Source organism: Cordyceps militaris (assembly GCF_000225605.1).
Source record: "Cordyceps militaris CM01 unplaced genomic scaffold CCM_S00002, whole genome shotgun sequence".
In the NCBI taxonomy this organism is placed as follows: domain Eukaryota; kingdom Fungi; phylum Ascomycota; class Sordariomycetes; order Hypocreales; family Cordycipitaceae; genus Cordyceps; species Cordyceps militaris.
This window is the reverse complement of record NW_006271970.1, coordinates 3,952,540-3,972,547: the sequence shown is the minus strand read 5'-3', so window position 1 is coordinate 3,972,547 and position 20,008 is coordinate 3,952,540. Positions and strand designations below refer to the sequence as shown.

Below are 20,008 nucleotides of genomic sequence, written 5' to 3'. Positions count from 1 at the left end.
GCAAACCGATTGCTTGGCATGCGTTGCAGTCATATACACGGGGGATAGGAGGATATAACAGGTACGGCAACCCGATAGGAAAAAGCAGCCCGTGATACTCAATATGGACGAGCATGCAACACAGTTTGCATGGATTTCCTTTGTGGAAGAAGAGTCATTCGCCCGAATGCGATGGCTGTTCGGCTTTGGCCTGAGGGGCGACACGCACTGTGGGCACAGCCAGCTAGCGTTCTGTGGGTGGGATGGGGGCTGGTACTTGTCTGCCGTACCTACCTTAGTACCTTAGGTAGGTACTATGTAGGTACCTACCTAGGTACTTAGTACGTATTGTTGCATCTAGAACACCATGACTAAGCTCTCTCACCACCAAGCTCACTGTAGTCCCCACCAACTTAGGTACATATACTCACTTTACGCGCGACGCGTTCCTCTCGCTTCTCAGAGCTTGCAACTCCTCCGTCTCGGCTATTTCAAAACGCAAATCTGGCGCTACAAGCTACGGGGTAGCATTATTTTCAGCATTTTATAGCTCCTATCGACCCAAGATACCGGTGGATCATGTCGCCCCCGAGCATGGACCGCGATGATCTCGGTATGCTGACTTGCAAGCCTCAGCCTGTTTCTGGCTAATCGTTGCAGTAGACCTGACACACGACGAGGAGGACGACCAGGGCGAAAGACTCATCAATGAGGGTATGCATTAGTTCGAACCGACTATACATACAGAGGGGAACAAACTAACATGCCATTTAGAGTACAAAACTTGGAAGAAGAACAGTCCGTTCTTGTACGACATGATTCTTGGGTATGTCCAGCGCCGCCAACCTGCCTCCGTTTCTCCGTTTTCCCTAACACCAGATAGCACCGCTCTTACATGGCCTACTCTTACTGTTCAATGGTTTCCTGACGTCAAGGAGCCCCCGGGCAAAAACTTCCGCATGCACCGCCTGCTGCTTGGCACTCACACATCCGACGACAGCCCCAACTTTTTGCAGATTGCCGACGTTCAAATCCCCAAGGCGCTCGCGCCAAACCCGGACGATTACGAGGACGACCGTGGCGAGATTGGAGGCTATGGCAGGTCGGGAGATATTGCTGCAATCAAATGTGATATTGTCCAGAAGATTGAGCACCCCGGCGAAGTCAACAAGGCCCGCTATCAGCCTCAGAATCCAGACATCATTGCTACGCTCTGTGTCGATGGAAAAATTTTGATCTTCGACCGCACAAAGCACCCACTCCAGCCCTCATTCGCCAGCAAGATTAATGCCCAGATCGAGCTGATTGGTCACAAGGCCGAGGGCTTCGCTCTGAATTGGAGTCCCCATGAGCAGGGCTGCTTGGTCTCTGGGAGCGAGGATAAGACCATGTGTCTTTGGTATGGAATACTTGCAGCGAACTGTCAGTTGTATGCTAATCACCTTGTAGGGACCTGAAGAAGCTTGAATCTGATACGAGGATCCTCAAGCCTTGGCGTCGGTACAACCACCATACTGCAGTCGTCAACGATGTTGAATACCACCCCATCTCAAGAAACTTTATTGGCTCGGTCTCTGACGACCTTACACTGCAAATCGTTGATACCCGTAACAGCGATACGGGCAAGGCTGTAGTCGTAGCCAAGGGTGGCCATTTGGATGCTATCAACGCCTTGTCCTTTAACCCCAACTCCGAGGTCCTGGTGGCCACTGCCTCTGCTGACAAGACAATCGGTATCTGGGATCTTCGCAATGTTAAGGAAAAGGTGCATACTCTGGAAGGCCACAACGACGCCGTCACATCATTGTCGTGGCACCCAACCGAAGCTGCTATTCTTGGTAGCGGGAGCTATGACAGACGCATCATCTTCTGGGACATCTCTCGCGTTGGCGAGGAACAGCTTCCTGATGAACAAGAAGACGGCCCCCCAGAACTGTGAGTATTGCTGTTTTCTTGCGTGGTTTCCACAACTAACTCAATTTTGCAGGCTTTTCATGCACGGTGGCCACACGAACCATCTTGCTGACTTTAGCTGGAACCGCAACGAGCCGTGGATGGTTGCCAGTGCTGCTGAGGATAATCTTCTGCAAATTTGGAAGGTCGCCGAGGCCCTTGTTGGGAAGGATGACGGTGAGCTGCCCGTGGACGAGCTTGACCAATAGGTCCGGTTGACACTACTGAGTAATAATCAATCTTATGGGACGAGGGGACAAGAGAATCCCGGCATCTATGGAAACATGTAGATGACAAATATCGGGATCTACTTGCCGTGGCCAGGGCTCCAGTACTGCGCTGCGCCTGTCGTAGCCGTCTTTCAGCACAATTGATTGACTACTGCTATGTTCACGTATAATTCATCACCTAAAGAAGTAGTTTACTAAATACTTTGTGCGCTTGTGTCGCTGCGCTGTTTTTCGAAAATGTTAGCTAATGTATTGATTGGCCCATCGCACATTCACCTGCTGCTCAGAACCTCACGTGTCCTGTGCAAACAGCCGCAAGTCCAAATACAAGGCACTACAATACTATCATCCGCGTGTAGAGCAGAGCTTCTACATCATATTATCGACATGAACCCTTCCACGCCGAAACGGTCAATAAGCCATGCATGGGATGTTGAAGCCATGTCGACAGAGACTTTGAGCCAGTCGCCCGAGACCGCCTCACCTGTCCGGCATGCGAAGCAAAACGCCGCGGGCGCCAAAGTCAAGAGATTCAAATTTACAGGCCTCGAAGTGCAGCGATACTTCCACGGCCAGGACCCGTATCTCACGCGGCCAAGCGGTGCCGCCTCTGGGACCCGCGAGCCGGGTCAGCCACAGAGCAACAACATTCTCACGCTCCTGTGCCACAACTCGGAGCTCGCCGTCGAGATTGGGAAGCACCTGAGCCCTGCCGACATCGCGACGCTGTACAGCACGAGCCGAGCCTTCCACGACGCCGTCAACAAGTACATGTTTGCCAGCGTCAGCGCCTGGGTCGCGCACAAAGCGCCCGAAGCCGGCAAGATCTTCGACTTTCGCCTCTACAAGCGCCATCTCGTGGCCGACCCGGCCGGCCGCACCTGGGGCTACCAGTACGAAACGGCAGAAGACGCGGCGCGCGGCGGCGGCGCCGACGCACCGCCCTCCCGCGGTGGTGCGGGCCAGACCATCGACGCCGCCACGGCGGACGAGGTGCGCGCCATCCCCGGCATCAAGTACCTCCAGCTTGTCGTCGGACGCGACCGGTACTGCCGGGAGATCCGGGCGATGCTGGCGCGGCACGGGCACCGCACGCCGGCGTCGATGCACGCGACGCTGCTCAAGCTGTGGCTGTGCCTCGACATCCCGACGGGCGCGCAGCGCGCAGCGCTCCTGCGCAACCGGGCGGTGTGGGCCGACGGGGACCTGTACAACGCGCAGCTGCTCTTCGTCAAGCTCGGGATGCACTTCAACGACCCCGTGTACGGGCCCAACACGTACGAGCTGCTGCACCTGATGCTGGGCCAGCGGGGGCTGTACCCGCTGTGGCAGCTGCTCGCGCGGAAGCGCTTCACGCGGCTGCGCGAGGTGCTCGCGCTCAAGGTGCGCTACGACTTCCCGGCGGCGCCGTCGCCGTCGGACCCGCGCGTGCGCGGCGCATACCACTGGAGCGTCGAGTATTTCGGGAGCGGCATGCAGGGGGTGCCGTACGGCGAGGTCGGCCGCGGCCACCTCGAGGGCTGGGGCGCCGGCGGCGTCCGGCACCTCCCGCGGCCGGACGAGCTGGTGCCCGTGGAGGCGGTGGCGCGCGGGCTCGAGCTCGACGCGCACCTGGTGGGCATGATGATGTGGGGACACGTCGACTGGGCGACGGGCGAGAACCTGGTGCCGACCGAGGAGGAGATGCACGTCGAGGACGAGGCGGCGCTGCTGGGGGCCGCGGACACGAGCAGTCACTGGCGGCCGCGCCACGCGCGCAAGAAGCGGTTCGCGGAGCTGCCCCCGGCGGAGCGCCGGCGGATCCTCGACGAGGACGAGGACGAGCGCCTGCGCGCCATGGCGTGGTGCGGCGAGACGGACGACTACTCCTCCGCGAGCGACGACGAGGACGACGACGGCGAGGGAGCAGCGGCGTGCTCGCTCGAGGACGAGATGACACGCGGGTATATCCTGCCGCCGCGCGTGCCCGCCGGCGCCGATGACTCGGTCGAGGTGCCGGCCGTGGACGACCAGGCGGGCTGGGTGGAGTTTGTCAACGACGTGCTTATGAGCGGGCTGCCGGCGGACATCAGTGGCGAGGCGGCGTTGCAGGCTGAGGCGTGGCAGTCGTACCAGGATGCGGAGCTTGAGTCTGAGTGGGATTGGGAGGCGTGGCTACAACAGCACCAGAGAGAAGAAGGCGATGAGACGAGTGAGGACGAAGAGACTCCATGATCGAGTTTAGAAGTGGAAGCAATTGTGGTGAAGGGTTTTGCGTGGGGGGTGAGAGAGGAAATGGGTGATGACCTAGGGCCAAGAGGCACGTGGAAAAGGTAGCCCTGATAGGTGGACGTGAATGGAGTGGCAGAGATCTTGACACGGCCAGCTCCGGCGTACATCCCTGTATTATAGTAAACCATTCATCACCGCCGTTGTCTGGATAATTGATGCGTATACTAATATTAATTCTCTGATCTGTTGCTTTGATTCTATTCACGATCTTTCAAGGGTGTCCTCAGGTCCAATTCTTCCTCTCATTTGCCCGACGTATTGGCATCATACGCAGATAGGACTTGATTAGAGCTTCATCCTTTAACAATTGTAGAGGCCTGCCGCTGTCAACGAGGCGGATCATATCAGGATGGGCTATGGAGGCAAGTGATCATAGCTTTGTATTCCCGTGTCCTACTCCCGGGCTCAGATTCAGTCATGAAACTCGTATCGAATTGTATAAGCCACCGCGGCCGCTCCCTCGACAGACACGTCCCTCCTCCTCTGGGCATACATCAGAGACAGGGCATATTTCAGTAGCGCGAGTGCGTAAATACCTAGGTAGGTAGGTAGAGATTGTCGCTGAAGTAGACCCGCGACGCATGGCGGAAGCCAGTACTTAAGGGCAACGCGGATGCTTGGCCCGACCAACCGGCGGCGAGATCTGACCCGACGCTCTCTCTAGTCTCTAAATTGTCCCATGGATTGAACTTTGGTGAACTTTGGAGAGAAGTATACCACTTTTGCCCTCCTCACAGTGGCTCTTCTCATCATGCCTTACCAGAATTGGTAAACAACACACTGCTGCACCTTGTCCAGACGCGCCCTCACGCACCCCTTTCAAAGACACGCACACTGCCATCTCCAGCGACGTGGTACAGCAGCTCCTCTTCAGCGCCCCCCTGCCCGTCCTCCCCCACTGTCGCGATGCGCAGCACGCCGCTGACGTCGGCCGCCGCGCCCGTGTCCAGCCGGCGCAGGGAGACGACCTGGTTGGCTGCGTGGACTTGATTGAGGACGAGCGCGGCCTGTTGCCGCTCTAGCCCCGTGGTGGTCGTCTTGTCTTGCTGCTGTTGCTGCGGCCGCCGAATCGCGGCTCGCAGGAGAGGCTCGTCGGCCGCCAAGGTGACCAAGGTCGAGTGCATAGTCTGTTGGGGAAAAAAAGGTCAAAAAGAAAGAACGCATATGGGCTGGAAGAGTTGAAAAAGTGCGAGTTTCTTTTTCGAAGAAGGAATAAGAACCGCACAGGGAGAAGAGGACTGGCGCAGCAGACAATAGGAGACGCGTTCCAAAAACACAAAAGTAAAAAAAGGAAAGAATACACACCTCGCGTAAGCGCATCAGTAGGCTCTCTGCTTCTGTCGCGCTGGCCGCCATCGCGACATGGGCATCTAGGCCATCGACGAGCAGCACCTTCCTGCCGCCGCGCAGCGGTGCCGGGAGGAGGCGGGCCGCCGCGTCGTCGACCCGGGTTTTAACGGCGTCGGTCCACGGATCGTGGCCGTCTGGCGTGGCTAGGAGCTCCTCCGTGAGCCCGTCGACAAAGCTGAAGCGTCCGCTCTTGCGGAGGGCATCGATGTCCATGCCCTGAAGAAGAAGAGAATTAGGCATCGCGACAAGTGAGTTTCTCGGGCCGCTCCTAGATGGGGGAGGGGGAAAGGCCGCCGGCCGTGTATGGAAATCACAAGCTCTCGAGTTTGGTTTCACAACACTCATTGCGCCTCTTGTATTTGCTTGGAGGTTGGAAAGCGTCGATGGTTAGGGCAACCACATTCACAACGCAGTTGTTTTACTCTCTCTCGCGCGCGCACAAAGACATACTCTACACTGGGAAGTCCAACGACAGAACAAGCAAACAAAAGGCAAGAAGAAAAAAGGCCACTCACCAATCTTGCGCAACCCTCGGCCCAGAACCGCTCATCCCGCAGAAAGCTCAACAACACCACCCCTACCAGCCCGTCCTCCGATTTACTGCTGCTGCCACGCCCTCCTCCTCCTCCTCCTCCTAGAAGCGCATACAGGTACCGCAGCAACAGCCAGTTGGCGCTCGCGCCTTGCACCCAAGTGACCACGGTGAGCGAGCCCGCCTCGCAGCCGGCGGCGGCGAGCGGCCCGCGCGCCACGTGCGGCTCCAGCTTCGCGGGGAGTACCCGGGACGTTGTCGTCATCGCCGGCCGCAGCGGGTGCGGCAGTGGCGAGGGAGAGAGAGGTGAAGAGGAGGCGGCCATGATTCCACAGGTGTTTTGACGCAAAAAAAACAAAAAGAAGAAAGAGTATGGCCTGGAAAGCGAGAGAAAGATCCTTGTCGACACGCGCGCTTTCTGATTTGCTCAGACTCTCTCGAGGCGGAATCCGGCCAAGGATGTGATCCTTCGGCGGCCTGTTTGACGTTCGCTGCTTGGAAAGGGCGGCACTAGAAAGGGTCGGGGTTCGCTCTTTGAGATGTTGGTTTGTAGCAAGCGAAAACATACCAATGTACGAAGCTTGCTTGGTGGGGGCGAGGACGGTGTAGCTCGCACTGTCTACACAGCGCATACTTTCCGCTGATTCTCACCATTTCACGGAGCTATACTCAATTGAACGAGGAACAATCCCATTTTAGGATGTTTTCAAGTCAGAATCGATGACTGTGTTAAAGACTCGCACAGTATTCACAAGTCTAGGTAGAACTGTACCGACCAAGGACGACCAACAATACAAGACAGTCCCAGTCAGAAAAAGAAAACGCCTTAGAATAAAAGGAAAAAAAGGATAGGTTATGATAAAAGGCTATGGATGCTTTCAAGTATTTAAGAACGAATCAAAACTTCTCCATTAGGTTCTTGCGGACCGTCCACATGCGTAGTCGCTTGCCATAAATGAAGAGGGGAATGGTAGAGAGGAGGAGAATCAGGTGTATGATCCCAACCCAAACATAAACCATCTTTGGCCCATCATCAGCCAGCCAGTGGCTAAAGAAAAGACTAAACAGTAGTCCATGCAAGACGTTCTTGGAAAAGTTGAGAGTCACAAGAGCCTCACCAGCGTATTGACGATAGCTGTCAACGCAAAAAGTAATCGACGTAGTAGATCCTAGAGAGCAGCCAAAAGAGACGACGCCAAAAAAGACAGTCGGGACAATCCAGTGATCATGAATTTGCGCTGACCATCCGAAGCCCATCAAGCCTATGCAAGTTGTGATGAGGATGGGAATGGCCATGACTAGCCGAAATTCTGGCTCATAGAGGCCGCCGTTGCGGCGTGCCATGGCCTTGACGATGATGTCACTGATTTTTCCAGCGACACCAGTTCCGAGGATACCTCCCACAAACGGGGAAATATAGACCAGACCTGTCTGGAGAGCGGTAAAGTTGTATGTGTCTGGATTGCGGTATATGATGGCCATGGTTTCGGAAATGACGATGAGCCAACCGATAGAACATGCGTAAACAACAGAGGACCATAGGACGGCCGGGTAAGCAAAGAGTACAAAAGGTCGAACAAGAACCTTGTGCCACTTGTCACTATTCAACCGCCCGTGGTATGGTTTCAGCTGCTGGACAAAGGACTGAGCAGGCTGCTGGCGTAGGTTGTGGGTATATTGACGGATTTTGGGAGGAGAAGAAAGGCTGGCAGCTGTAATAGTCTCTCTGTCAGCGGCGTTTTGAAAATAGTCAACGCCGGAAGCAGTGTAGATACTACTGCGACCATCTGGGGTTTGCAAGTGGCTCGAATCGTGCACGTTTGGACGGCTCAAGGTATGGAGCGCCGGCGAGTTTGCCGTGAGCCCGTCAGTGGCAGACTGAGACCCGGTAGCTGCTTGCTGGGGCTTTGATGCCGTGATTGAGGGCTCAATTGATTGTTCTGCTTCCACCCGACCGCTGCTTTCCAACTCCTTTTCCATATTGGACGCCTCAGAGAAGCCGACATGAAGGTTCTTCGGGCGAAGATGCGACGCACCATCAACTGGAGCATTCGCCGCATGCTCCTCGGCTTCAGTCGCGAAGCCAACATGCAGGTCGTGATGACGGTCTTGAGCACCAGGAGAATGAGGACGCTCATGTGAAACGCCAGGGGCGGGGAAGGGTGTCTTGTGTGGACCGTAGCGAGAAGAAATACGACGAAAGAAACTTGGTCGTTTGGACGGCTTCCTCGTTGGGGTGCGATCCCAGAAGGTCTCGGGAACAAAGAGGAATAAGAGGACACCGGCAAGTCCAACAATCATGGCCATGATCCTAGAATGAGTCAGTCCTGTAAATAGACGAGATTTCATGCACGAGATTGAGGGAATCGTACCAAAAGACCCATCGCCAGCCAAAACGAGCGATTATGGCGGCACTGACGAGGGGCACCAAGTTTTTACCACCGAGGAGCAGCAGTGTGTAGATTCCGATACGAAAGGCACGCTCGTGGAGAAAGAATATTTCGGCAATGGTGGCGGAAGGCAAGCATTCGACGGGACTGACTGCGATGCCCTGAAAAACGCGAGCTGCAATGAGGGAGGAAAAGGAGGGAGACCATCCAGCCCAGAGCGAAGTCCCGATAAAGAGAATGGCACTAGCAAGGTAGACGGGACGTTTTCCGAAGAGGATGGCGGTCGGGGATGCAAAGACTGAACCGACACCCAGGCCCATCATGTAGAGGCCAGTAGTGAGAGCGACAGTTTCAACTTCGACGTGGTAGTCGTGAGCGACGTCGGTGAAACCGGCGGCGATGAGAGGAGTGACACCGCCGCCTAGCATACAGTAGAACCCGAGGGAGAGAAGAGCAGTATCGCGACGCCAAGATGGCCAGTTGAGGGGGTCATTGACGGACTCCTCGGGTTGGGGCTCCAGAATGACTTGACCGTCCTCGGTGGTCTTTTTCGTCTGGTCTGGACCCGGGGAGGGCTTGTTGGTGGGATTTTCAGGAGCGGCTGACACTATGCGAGTACCGCCGGGTGTTGTGGGCATATCAACTGGGAAGCCAGCAGGAATGGAAGAGTGGGAGCTGCGAGCGTTTATATTGCGTAAGCCCAGAGGCTCGTTGCGATGGGCAGCAAGCAGCAGGACGGATCCTAGCAGATGATGTTAGAAAGTGGTACAAGGCAAACGCATGGGAGCAAGTGTAAGTGGCAGTGTTGACGACGTGTCTTACCTGGAACCTCGACAGTGCTGGGATCATTGAGAACGCCCATGCTCCATTTCGAAGTGCGGGGGATGTCAGAGTCATGCTCTTCATCATTGGAGGCGGAGCGGCTGGTGAAGAGACGACCCAAGCCCCAGTAGCGGTTGGGGCTCGAAGGTTTTTCGCCATACATGGATGGATCTGATGAGGACATTGGCTGATGTGGTGCGAAGAGCAGAGCAGAAGACGATGATGGGTTTGGAGTAGGACGGAAGAGACAAGGTGAGTATCGAGACGAGATGAGAAAGTCGAGGGAGTTGGATGGTATAAGAGCGCGTTGGTCACAAGTACCAGACCGAGTGGAGGAGAGGCCAAGTGAGTGCTGAGGATATAGGTTCTAGAATAAGTTGGGAGGAGATTATAGGCGCGGTCGGAGAATGCCGCAGCGGCCAAGGCGAGGCGAGATATGAGGCGGAAGAATGCAGAAAGAAGTTGAAAGGCGCGCGGTAGTAAGGAAGGTAGTAAGGAAGGATAGATTATTCGAGCGAGATGGAGAGTCGGGGTGCGCGGTGGAGAGTACCTAGTTAGCCGGAGGCGTGTCCGAGAAGGTTATAGAGGACGAGGAAGTGATTAGGTTTGCGGTGACGTGGAAAGAAAGACTAGTAAACGCTAAAAGGAAAACCAAGAAAAAATAAGAGGAAAAGATAAAAGGGGATCCTCAACCTGCCGAGGAAAAGCCCAGGGATAGGGTGGAAGTTGATGCTGGCAAACAGCGATGAGATGCACGAGGTAAAGAGTGGTGGTGGGATTTGGCTATCAGATCTCATGAATTATATAAGCAGGCTAATATAGACATTAGATAACTAGTTATAACTAAGAGCAATTTTATATAGTAGAGTTAAAGAATAATATATATTAGAACTTATAGCTATTTTTACCTTATTCTTTTTTAACTAGGAGGGGAAATTCCTTCCTTCTTATACCTATTTTCTAGCCTAACTAATTAGCTAAATTATACTCTTTTAGTATATCTTTTTATTACCTAATTCTATTAGTAATTAGGATTAGTTTCTTTAAACCTAACTCTTTTATCTATATACTACTTATTAAGACTAATAGGGTATATATAGGGTAAGAAGTAAAGTTATTATATTATATAACTTCTATCTAGTTATATAGTATAGATAAGTACTAGATATACTAGGTAATAGGAGATTATTCTTCTAGCTTCTAAGCTGCCTATTATTACTCCTACTTAATCTATATTAACTAAGAAAAATAACTAGTAAAATAAAATAATAACTATAAAGAATAAAATAATAACTATAAAGAAAAGTAGTAACTACTATAGCTACTATAATATACTATAATAGTAACCTAATTCTCCTACTTACTAATAGGTATAATAATACCTATTAGTATATATAAGTTACCTTTTTTTTTAACTATAAGGTAGTTTATAGTTATACTAGGTATAAGGTAGCTTATAGTTATATTAAGTATAGAGTAGTTTATAGTTATATAGGGGGCCTTATTACTATATTAGGGGCTTTATAATTACTATATTTTTTATTTTTTACTTATAAGGTAATTTAACTTAAAAACCTATATAAATAAATTTTATAAAAAATAAAAGTTATATTATAAACTATATTTAATAAAGATACCTTATTCTAAAGGCTATAGAATATATAAAAAACTACTAGCTAAGGTATACTAGGTACTATACTAATACTAAGTATACTATACTAGTACTATACTAGTATTAAGTATACTATACTAGTACTATACTAGTACTATATTAGTACTATACTAGTATTAAGTATACTAATTAACTATAATAGTCCTATAAGTAATAGAATAATAATAGGCTTATAAAGGCTTAGGCTTTTATAAGATTATAGCTATAAGGAAGCCTTAGTAACTATAAGACCTATAGAGCCTTATAATTTATAGCTATAAAAAGCTTATTATAATACCTTTAAAGGGTAATACTTTAAAGGCTTAGTACTAGTTAGCTTATAATAGTCTTAAAAGTAATAAGATAGTAGTAGGTTATAAAAAAGCCTTAATAGTTATAAAACTTATAAAGCCTTATAACTTATAACTATAAAAGGCTTACTATAATACCTTTAGAGGATAATACCTTAAAGGCTTAGTACTAGTTAGCTTATAATAGTTCTAGAAGTAATAAAATAGTAGTAGGCTATAAAGGGAGCCTTAGTAATTATAAGACCTATAAAGCCTTATAGCTTATAACTATAAAAGGCTTATTATAATACCTTTAAAAAGTAATACCTTAAAGGCTTAATACTAGTTAGCTTATAATAGTTTTAAAAGTAAGGAAATAGTAGTAAATAAAGAGCTTACTAGCCTTTAAAAGGTAATACCCTAAAGGCTAATACTAATAAAGGCATTAATAGAGCTAGCTAGCCTTTAGAGGGTAATACCCTAGAGGCTAGTACTAATAGAGGTATTAATAAAAAGCTAACTAGCCTTTAGTAAATAATACCTTAAAGGCTAGTACTAATAGTACTAATAAAAAGCCTACTATAGTGCTTATAAAGAGTAATACCCTAGAGGTATAGAACTAATTAACTATAATATTTATAAAATAGCTTTAATAAGTAATACTCTAAAGACTAAAGGCCTTAAAAGTATAATACTTCTAGAATAAACCCCTAGAAAATTATAGCTTAAAAGGTATTTAGTATAGTCTTAAATAGTACCTATACTTATAAAAGGCTAGCTTTAATAGTAGCTTAATTATAATATTAGTAATATTCTTAGTATTTAGATTTTAACTAAAGCTTAATTAATATAGTATATTCTTATTATATAACTAGTAGTATTAAATATTTATATACTTTATTTAGGGGTATTCTTAAATACTAAAAGCTTAGGTAATAGTATTAAAGTTATTAGCCTAGATAGTAGTCTTAGTATAAGTAGGCTTTTCTTTAAGGGTTTTTATAATAATATAGTAAAGCTATTAAATCTAGATAGCTTTCTAGGCTATATTATACTAAGAGATATACTTTATTTTAATAATTAAGTATATAATAATATTTTATAGTTTTAAGTATTAAGATATAATACTACTTTTTAAGGTAATAATAAAACTATTAATAGATTTATATATTTATTAATAGCTAGTATAATTAATATTATAGTAGATTTAAAGTCCTTTATTAGATCTTATAAAAATAAGTTTATAGTTAGTAATACCTTTAATATATTATAAAAGCTATTTTAAACTAGTAATATATTCTACTAATAAGGTAACTATAAATCTATAGTAATAGCTAATAATAAAGTAGATATTAAGCTTAGAGTAGTTAAAAAGATAAATTAAGCTTTTATAGGTCTTAATATACTAGCTATTCTTAATAGTTAGCTATTATTTAATACTTTTAATAGTAAGACTTATTAGTAGGTTATAAGGTTTATAGTTAAGAAGGTTAGCTTCTTTTAAAAGGGCTTTAGTATATTTACTTTAAAAAAGTATAAAAGTTCTTATATATTAATCTTAGTAAATATTAATACTAAAATAGTAGCTAATAAAGCTTATATTTATTATCTTATAAGTATTTAATAAGGCTTTCTTAATCTTTATAATAGTAACCTTATTTTTACTAATAATAAGAAGATTATTAATATAAACTATAATAATTAGGCTATCTTTATAAATAAATAAAGAATAATTAAGCTATATAGGCTTAAAGTTAAGACTTTAAAGTATTTTATAAAAGGTTATATACTAGATCTATAGGGCTTACTTTAGCCTATATAGGGATTTTAATAGCTTCTATACTTTCTTAAGATATTCTTCTTAATATTCTTTAGGTATTTTAATATAGACTTTAGTATTTATAGAACTATAAAAAAAGGTAGTTTTAATATCTATTTACTTAACCTTAAGGTTTAAGGTAGCTATAATTACTAGTAGTAAGTATAGTATTAAAATTTTTAGTATACTTATAAATATTTTATAATAATTAAGTCTTTTATATTAATTAAAACCTTTTACTATATATTAAGATTTCTAGTAAATAACCTTATTATTAGTACCTTTTTTAAGTTTATATATTTACTTACTTAGAAGAATAGTTTTATTTTTAGGCCTATTAATTATAATTATAATATAGTTCTTTATTAAAAAGTTATACTTATTTACTATTAAGCTTTTTTACTTTTATAAGTTAGGATAAAGAATAGCCTATTTATATATTATAGGTTCTTTATTATAAATAAGGTTATTAAATATAGTAAGGTTTATTATATTATTAAGATTAAAGTAAAGTATATATTAATAGTTTTAAAATATTAAGACTAATCTAATTAGAATTTTAATCTATATTATAAGTCTTTCTTCTTACTTAATAGTATTACTTAAAGCTAAGAATAAGAGTATTTTAAAAAGGTTAGATAGTATCTTATTAATACTAATAATAAAGATAGGATATAAAGTTAATTAAATATCTAGTAGTATTAGTTTAAATTTATTATTATTTAGTATATATAAATAGCTAATAAAGTTATTATTATTAACTAGGTTATAAATATTATTATCTTTATTAGTAATTCCTAGTATTACTAATATAAAGAATATAAAGGGTATTATTTACTTAGGCTTTATAGTTAAGGTAGTAAGTATACTATAATACTTTACTATAAAGCTCCTACTAGTAAGTAAGTTATAAGTAATTAAAGTAATTTCTATATACTTTTATTTTTTACTAATTACCTATTAACTTAAAAAGTAGTATATAGTTTTACTTTTATAGCCTAAGGTAGGGTTATTTTACTAAAGAAGGTTATATTTAAAATCTTTAAATAGCTAGTTAGGCTATTCTTAAAAAATAATATTATTAATAATTATTAGTTTATTAAGTCTATTAATATTTAAGATAATATAGTTAGTTTAGCCTTTATATTTAATTAAGATATATAGAATAGTTTTAAGAACTATTCTTAGAATATAATAAGAGGTTTTTTACTACTTATAACTACTTATAATTTATAAATAACTAAGGTTAGGTTTATCTTTAAACTATAGTTTATAAGGAGTTATTAGTTTATTATTCTTTATTATAAAGGTATATTATTAAAAAGTAATATAGGCTTATATTATAACTAGCTAGAATTTAATTAGTATTTTTAATTAATATATAATAAAAAAAAGCTTATTTTATAGTATCTTATTCCTAACCTTAATAATACTATTCTATTAATACTAATTAATAGTAAAATATTATAAGTATATATTTAAGGAAATATAAGAGTTCTTAAACTAGGTTATAATATTCTCCCTCTTTTAATCTAATTAAATAAAGTAGTATTTATATTCTAGATATTCTTATATCTTTAAGAAATTTAGTATTATATTAGGTAGTTAAGATTTCTTTTTAATAAGGAATAGCTAATATATTTTAATATAATTATTAATAATAGTAACCTAATATTAATCTTTTTTTAAAAGGTAGGTAGGATACTAATAATATTAGTATAAAGGCTTTTAAAAGAATATATTCCTTTTTAAAATAAATAAATATAAAGGCTTTCTTTTTATCTCTTTATAAGATAACTAATATAATATTTATACTAGTTAATAAGCTTTATATTAATAAAGATAAAGATAAGTTTAATAATATTCTATTCCCTTAAATATCTAAGTTAATTATACTATAGCTTATACTTTAGGTTATTTATTATATAAGCTAATATATTAATACTTAAAGTAATATAGTTAACTATATAGACTTTAGTAGTCTACTAGGTAGTAAGAATAACTTTTTAATTCTTTATTATAACTACTCTTTTTTTACTAAATACTATTATAGTATCTTTTATTACTAGGTAGTTAATAAAGAGTAGGCTTATTAAGGTATCTTCCTATAGAATACTATTATATAATTTTAAAGTAGTCTTAAGGCTTTTTATAGTAATAATAGCTATTCTATAAGTAATAGGTTTTAAGATAGTACTAATAAGACCTTAAATATTAAGGCCTAAATAAGAAGATAGATTCTTTATAAGTTCTTTATAATTTAAAATATAGCTAGATATACTAAAGTTAAGTAGTATTAGTTTTTAATATAATAATATAAAAAGACTAAAATCTTATCTAGATTTAATACCTATAAAAATACTATCTACTTTAAGTTAACTAAAATATTATAAGCTTTAAAAAATAATAAAAATAAGTTAAGTTAACTTAAAGTCTATAAAAAGACTTATATACTATTTAAAGCTAACCTTCTTATATTTATACTTATTATTATATTTCTTAGTTAAGTATTAGTATTTTTTATTTTATTAAAATAAAAAGGGTAGGTTTATTAAATAGAGTTTAAAGTATAGCTTTTAATATTACTTATTAAAGTAACTTAAAAGCTTATAAAAAGAATAAAAGTACCTAATAATATTAAGTTTTATTATACTATAAAGGGAATACTTTCTAATAGCTATTATAATAACTAAAATAGCTTACTATTTAGACTTTTTATTATTTTATTATTTAAGCTTAATAAGGTTAATTATAATTATAACTATTTATATAAGTATAATTATAAAAGTTATAATAGTATTATTAGTTTACTTTAAAATAAGATAAAAGGCTATCTTAATAGTATAGAAGTTAAACTCTTTATTAAGACTATTAATAAAAAGATATATTATTAAAGCCTTAAGGACTTTAAAGTCTTTATTAAGAGATTACTATTTAGCTTAAATATTAATAAGTATTATAATAAGTTTCTTAATAGATCTATATTAAGTAAGAGTTAATATTAAAAGATAGTTAACTATAGTTTAAAAGATAATAGTACCTTTTAGTTTAAAGTACTTTTTAAAAGCTATAATTATATTTAATACTATAACCTTATCCTTAATAAGGCTATAGGTATATTCTTTAAGGCTTATATTAATAAGAGTAATAATATAAACTTAATTTTATATTTATTTTTAAATAAGATTCTTTATAATTTTATTATTATAAGCTTTAATTAAGATAAAGCTATTTTCTTAGCCTTTTAATAGTAATTTATTAAGATTATTAAGTCTTAGTATATTAATTATCTTTAGCTTCTATTTAACTTAACTACTTTTAAATTTAAGCTTTAAGATATTTAGTATCTTCTTTAGTATTAAAGATATAATACTAAATAATAAAGTAAGTAATAAGGCTATAAGAAGATCTTAGCTTATATATAAAAGTTAAGTTATTAATAGTATTACCTATTAAAGGAGTAGAACTTTAAGATAATAAGGAGGATAATAGGCTAAGTATATAGTCTTTCTTTTTAAACTAAGTACTTTATATTTATTTAAAAGTAAGAAGTATTTAAGTAAGTAATAAGGAATTCTTTTTACTAAGTAAGTAGTTACTATATACCTTTTATAGTAATTAAGATTATAGATTATAGTAAATAATCTAGTAGGTATATTTAGAACTATAGATTATAATAAGTAATCTAATAGGTATATCTATTTAAAAGCTATAACTATACTAGGTAAATTTATATTATAATATATATAAAATAAATATATAGAGTTTATATATAAATTATTAAGTAAAGTATAGTAATAGAATTTCTTTTTCTTTATATAGAATTTTTATAGTAAATAGACTTATTAAATATACTTTAGATTAGCTAGAGTTTAGGGTCTTTCCTTTTCCTATATATAAGGAGTTATAAATTTCTTAAGTTTTATAGTAAATATTAGCTTATATAGATAGTAGGTAAATTTAGTAAGATATTAATACTTTCCTTTATTTTATTAATAGCTTTTATAATATAAGTATTATTAAGCTTATAACCTATTAAGACTAATAAGGTATATATAGGGTAAAAGGTAAAGTTATTATATTATATAACTTCTATCTAGTTGTATAGTATAGGTAAGTACTAGATATACTAGGTAATAGGAGATTGTTCTTCTAGCTTCTAAGCTGCCTGTTATTACTACTATCCTTTTCTAGCTTTCTATTATAAGTAAGTCTTTAACTAATTATATATATTATAATCTTTATTTAAATTATAATATACCTTTTAAGTAGATTCCTTCTTCTTTTACTTATATTACCTTAAAGAAATATCTTAGAATTTAATTAAAAATAGTATTCTTTAATAAATTAATCCTTTATAACTACTTTTATTAAATTAAAGAATATTTAAATCTTTTATATATATAATTCTTTCTAATCTTATTATAATTACTTTATTTTCTTTTTCTTCCTATATTTATTAACTTATTTATATTATTTTCTTTAATTATTTAAAAGTAAAGTAATAATAGTTTTAATAATATACTACTTTCTAATAATATAATCTTATTATAATATATAAAGTAAGGTATTTCTAATAATTATATAAGAGTATTTAAATTATTTTTAATTTTCTAGAAGGCTAGTTTCTTTTCTTTTATTTATTATTTTTAATATACCTTATCTTTATTCTTCTTTTACTACTTATAAAGAAAACTCTAGTTTTAAAGAGGTTCTTAATCTTTAATATACTCTATCTATTTTAAAGTATTTATAGGATATTAGTAACTTAAATCTAGTAAAGTAGTCTTAGCTTTTAACTCCTATAAAGGTTTAAAAGGTTAATAGTATATTTATTTTATTTAATTTTAAAAGTATATACTATTCTTTTTAATTATTTTATCTTTTACTAACTTTTAATCTTAATAATATAGACTTAAATAATATTATTATATTATCCTTTATCTCTTTAAACTTAAATAATATTAATAATTATTCCTTTACCTTTAGTTTAGTTAAAAAGAATACTTAAGTATCCTTAAAAACCTAAAGAAAGTTTATAGTTATAACTTAAACTACTATATATACTTTTAATAGTCTTTATAAAGTCTTATATATAATATATATATATTCTTTTATAAGAAACCTTTAAAGTTATAGGTATTATTATATTATAACCTTAATTAATACTATTTCTTTTTATTATAATAAGCTAATAAGTTATTACTTTAAATATTATATAAAAAGAACTTAATATTAGGCTATTAAGTTTATACTTTTTTTCTATCCTTTTATTTTTAATTATATTTTAATTAAGTCTTTTAAGAATCTTTTCTTTTTATATATTTTACCTTAATTTCTAACTATAAAAATCAACTTTCTAGATAATCTTAAGGCTATTAGTTTTTTAATTATTAATAAAATAAATTTCTTTACTTTTATATTATTAAAAATTATAAAAGAGCTTATAATTAAAGCTTTTCTTATTAAATAATATTAGATTTTAGTTAGTCTTAAGGCTTATAAAAAGGAATAGAATTCTATTTAAACCTTTTTTAAAATAATAGTAATTATAAGTAAATATAAGTTTTTTAGCTTATTCTATAAATATAAAATTATATTTAATACTTATTTAATTAAATTAAAATAATATAAAGCTATTATAGATTATTTAGTAAAAAATCTTATTAATAAATAATAAGATTATTTTATACTTTTCTTATATTTTTTATTCCTTTTTTTTCTATTAGTATTTAAAGATATTATTATTAGGTTTTAATCTAAATTAAATTCTTATTACTTTTAAACTTTATAATCCTAATTAAATCTTAAAATTAAATAAATAACTATAGTAATAGGTTCTTTATAAATCTATTTACTAATATATCTTTTATTAGAAAATATAATACCTTAAATAATATATATTAATATTCTTATTAAAACTATAAATAATAAATATTAATATATTATAATTTAGTATTAATTTTTTAATTTTTAATTATAATTAAATAAATTATTTATTAATTATTATAGAAAATTTTATAAGGTAGTTTAGGAATAATATCTATTTCCTAAAAAAAAATATCTAAGTATAATTATTTCTTTTATAGTATTCTAAAAAGCTAATAACTTAGCTTTTATAATAGAAGTTATTATTATACTTTAATATAATACTTTCTAGGCTATAATTCCTTTAAAAAGGATTATAATAAATCCTTAACTAGATCTTTTTATATCTAAATTATTAATATATAAGGTATTACTTATTATTTATAAAATAATTACCTCTTTATTCTTATTATATATAATATAGTAATCTTTAATATTAAGAAGATATTAAATATTATAAATAACTATATTAAAATATATTTAAAATAGGTTTATTAAATAATAAGATAGTATTAATACTATAAATATAATATCTACTTTTATTATAATTAATATATATAAGATTAACTTAATAATTTCTTAGTATCTCTTTACTTTTTTTAGTATTATTTATCTTATTTTTTTAATAAATTACTATTATAGTAAAGAAGTTTAGACTTAATTAAGACTAATTACTTTAAACTTAGCTATAATCTTCTTTATATATACTTTATAGAAGAGTTATACTATTTTCTTCTTTTAATTATAAATAATCTTAACTCTTAAGAACTATAATACCTTTTTTAATTATATATTCTATATTTCTAGAGTAGCTTATAAGTAAATTTATTCCTTTCCTTTATAGCTTTTTTTT

The 20,008-nt window shown here is 37.4% G+C and overlaps 4 protein-coding genes across 4 annotated transcripts; 2 read left to right on the top strand and 2 right to left on the bottom strand.

The window, feature by feature from the left end:
• Positions 1–103: 103 nt before the first annotated feature.
• Positions 104–2,141, top strand: CCM_03183 (chromatin assembly factor 1 subunit C; the record flags this gene model as incomplete). Its single annotated transcript, XM_006668335.1, has 7 exons — positions 104–233; positions 530–592; positions 640–693; positions 754–805; positions 863–1,378; positions 1,429–1,914; positions 1,967–2,141. The coding sequence occupies 7 exons, from the start codon at positions 104–106 to the stop codon at positions 2,139–2,141; spliced, it is 1,476 nt and encodes a 491-aa protein (XP_006668398.1).
• A 462-nt stretch (positions 2,142–2,603) lies between these two features.
• On the top strand, positions 2,604–4,376 carry CCM_03182 (uncharacterized protein; the record flags this gene model as incomplete). The annotated part of the gene is made up of 1 exon (XM_006668334.1): positions 2,604–4,376. The coding sequence occupies one exon, from the start codon at positions 2,604–2,606 to the stop codon at positions 4,374–4,376; it is 1,773 nt and encodes a 590-aa protein (XP_006668397.1).
• Positions 4,377–5,239: 863 nt separating this feature from the next.
• On the bottom strand, positions 5,240–6,580 carry CCM_03181 (uncharacterized protein; the record flags this gene model as incomplete). Its single annotated transcript, XM_006668333.1, has 3 exons — positions 5,240–5,560; positions 5,739–5,999; positions 6,299–6,580. The coding sequence occupies 3 exons, from the start codon at positions 6,578–6,580 to the stop codon at positions 5,240–5,242; spliced, it is 864 nt and encodes a 287-aa protein (XP_006668396.1).
• A 632-nt stretch (positions 6,581–7,212) lies between these two features.
• Positions 7,213–9,711, bottom strand: CCM_03180 (MFS transporter, putative; the record flags this gene model as incomplete). The annotated part of the gene is made up of 3 exons (XM_006668332.1): positions 7,213–8,626; positions 8,688–9,447; positions 9,528–9,711. 3 exons carry the CDS (start codon positions 9,709–9,711, stop codon positions 7,213–7,215), a joined length of 2,358 nt encoding a protein of 785 aa, XP_006668395.1.
• Between the last annotated feature and the right edge of the window lie 10,297 nt (positions 9,712–20,008).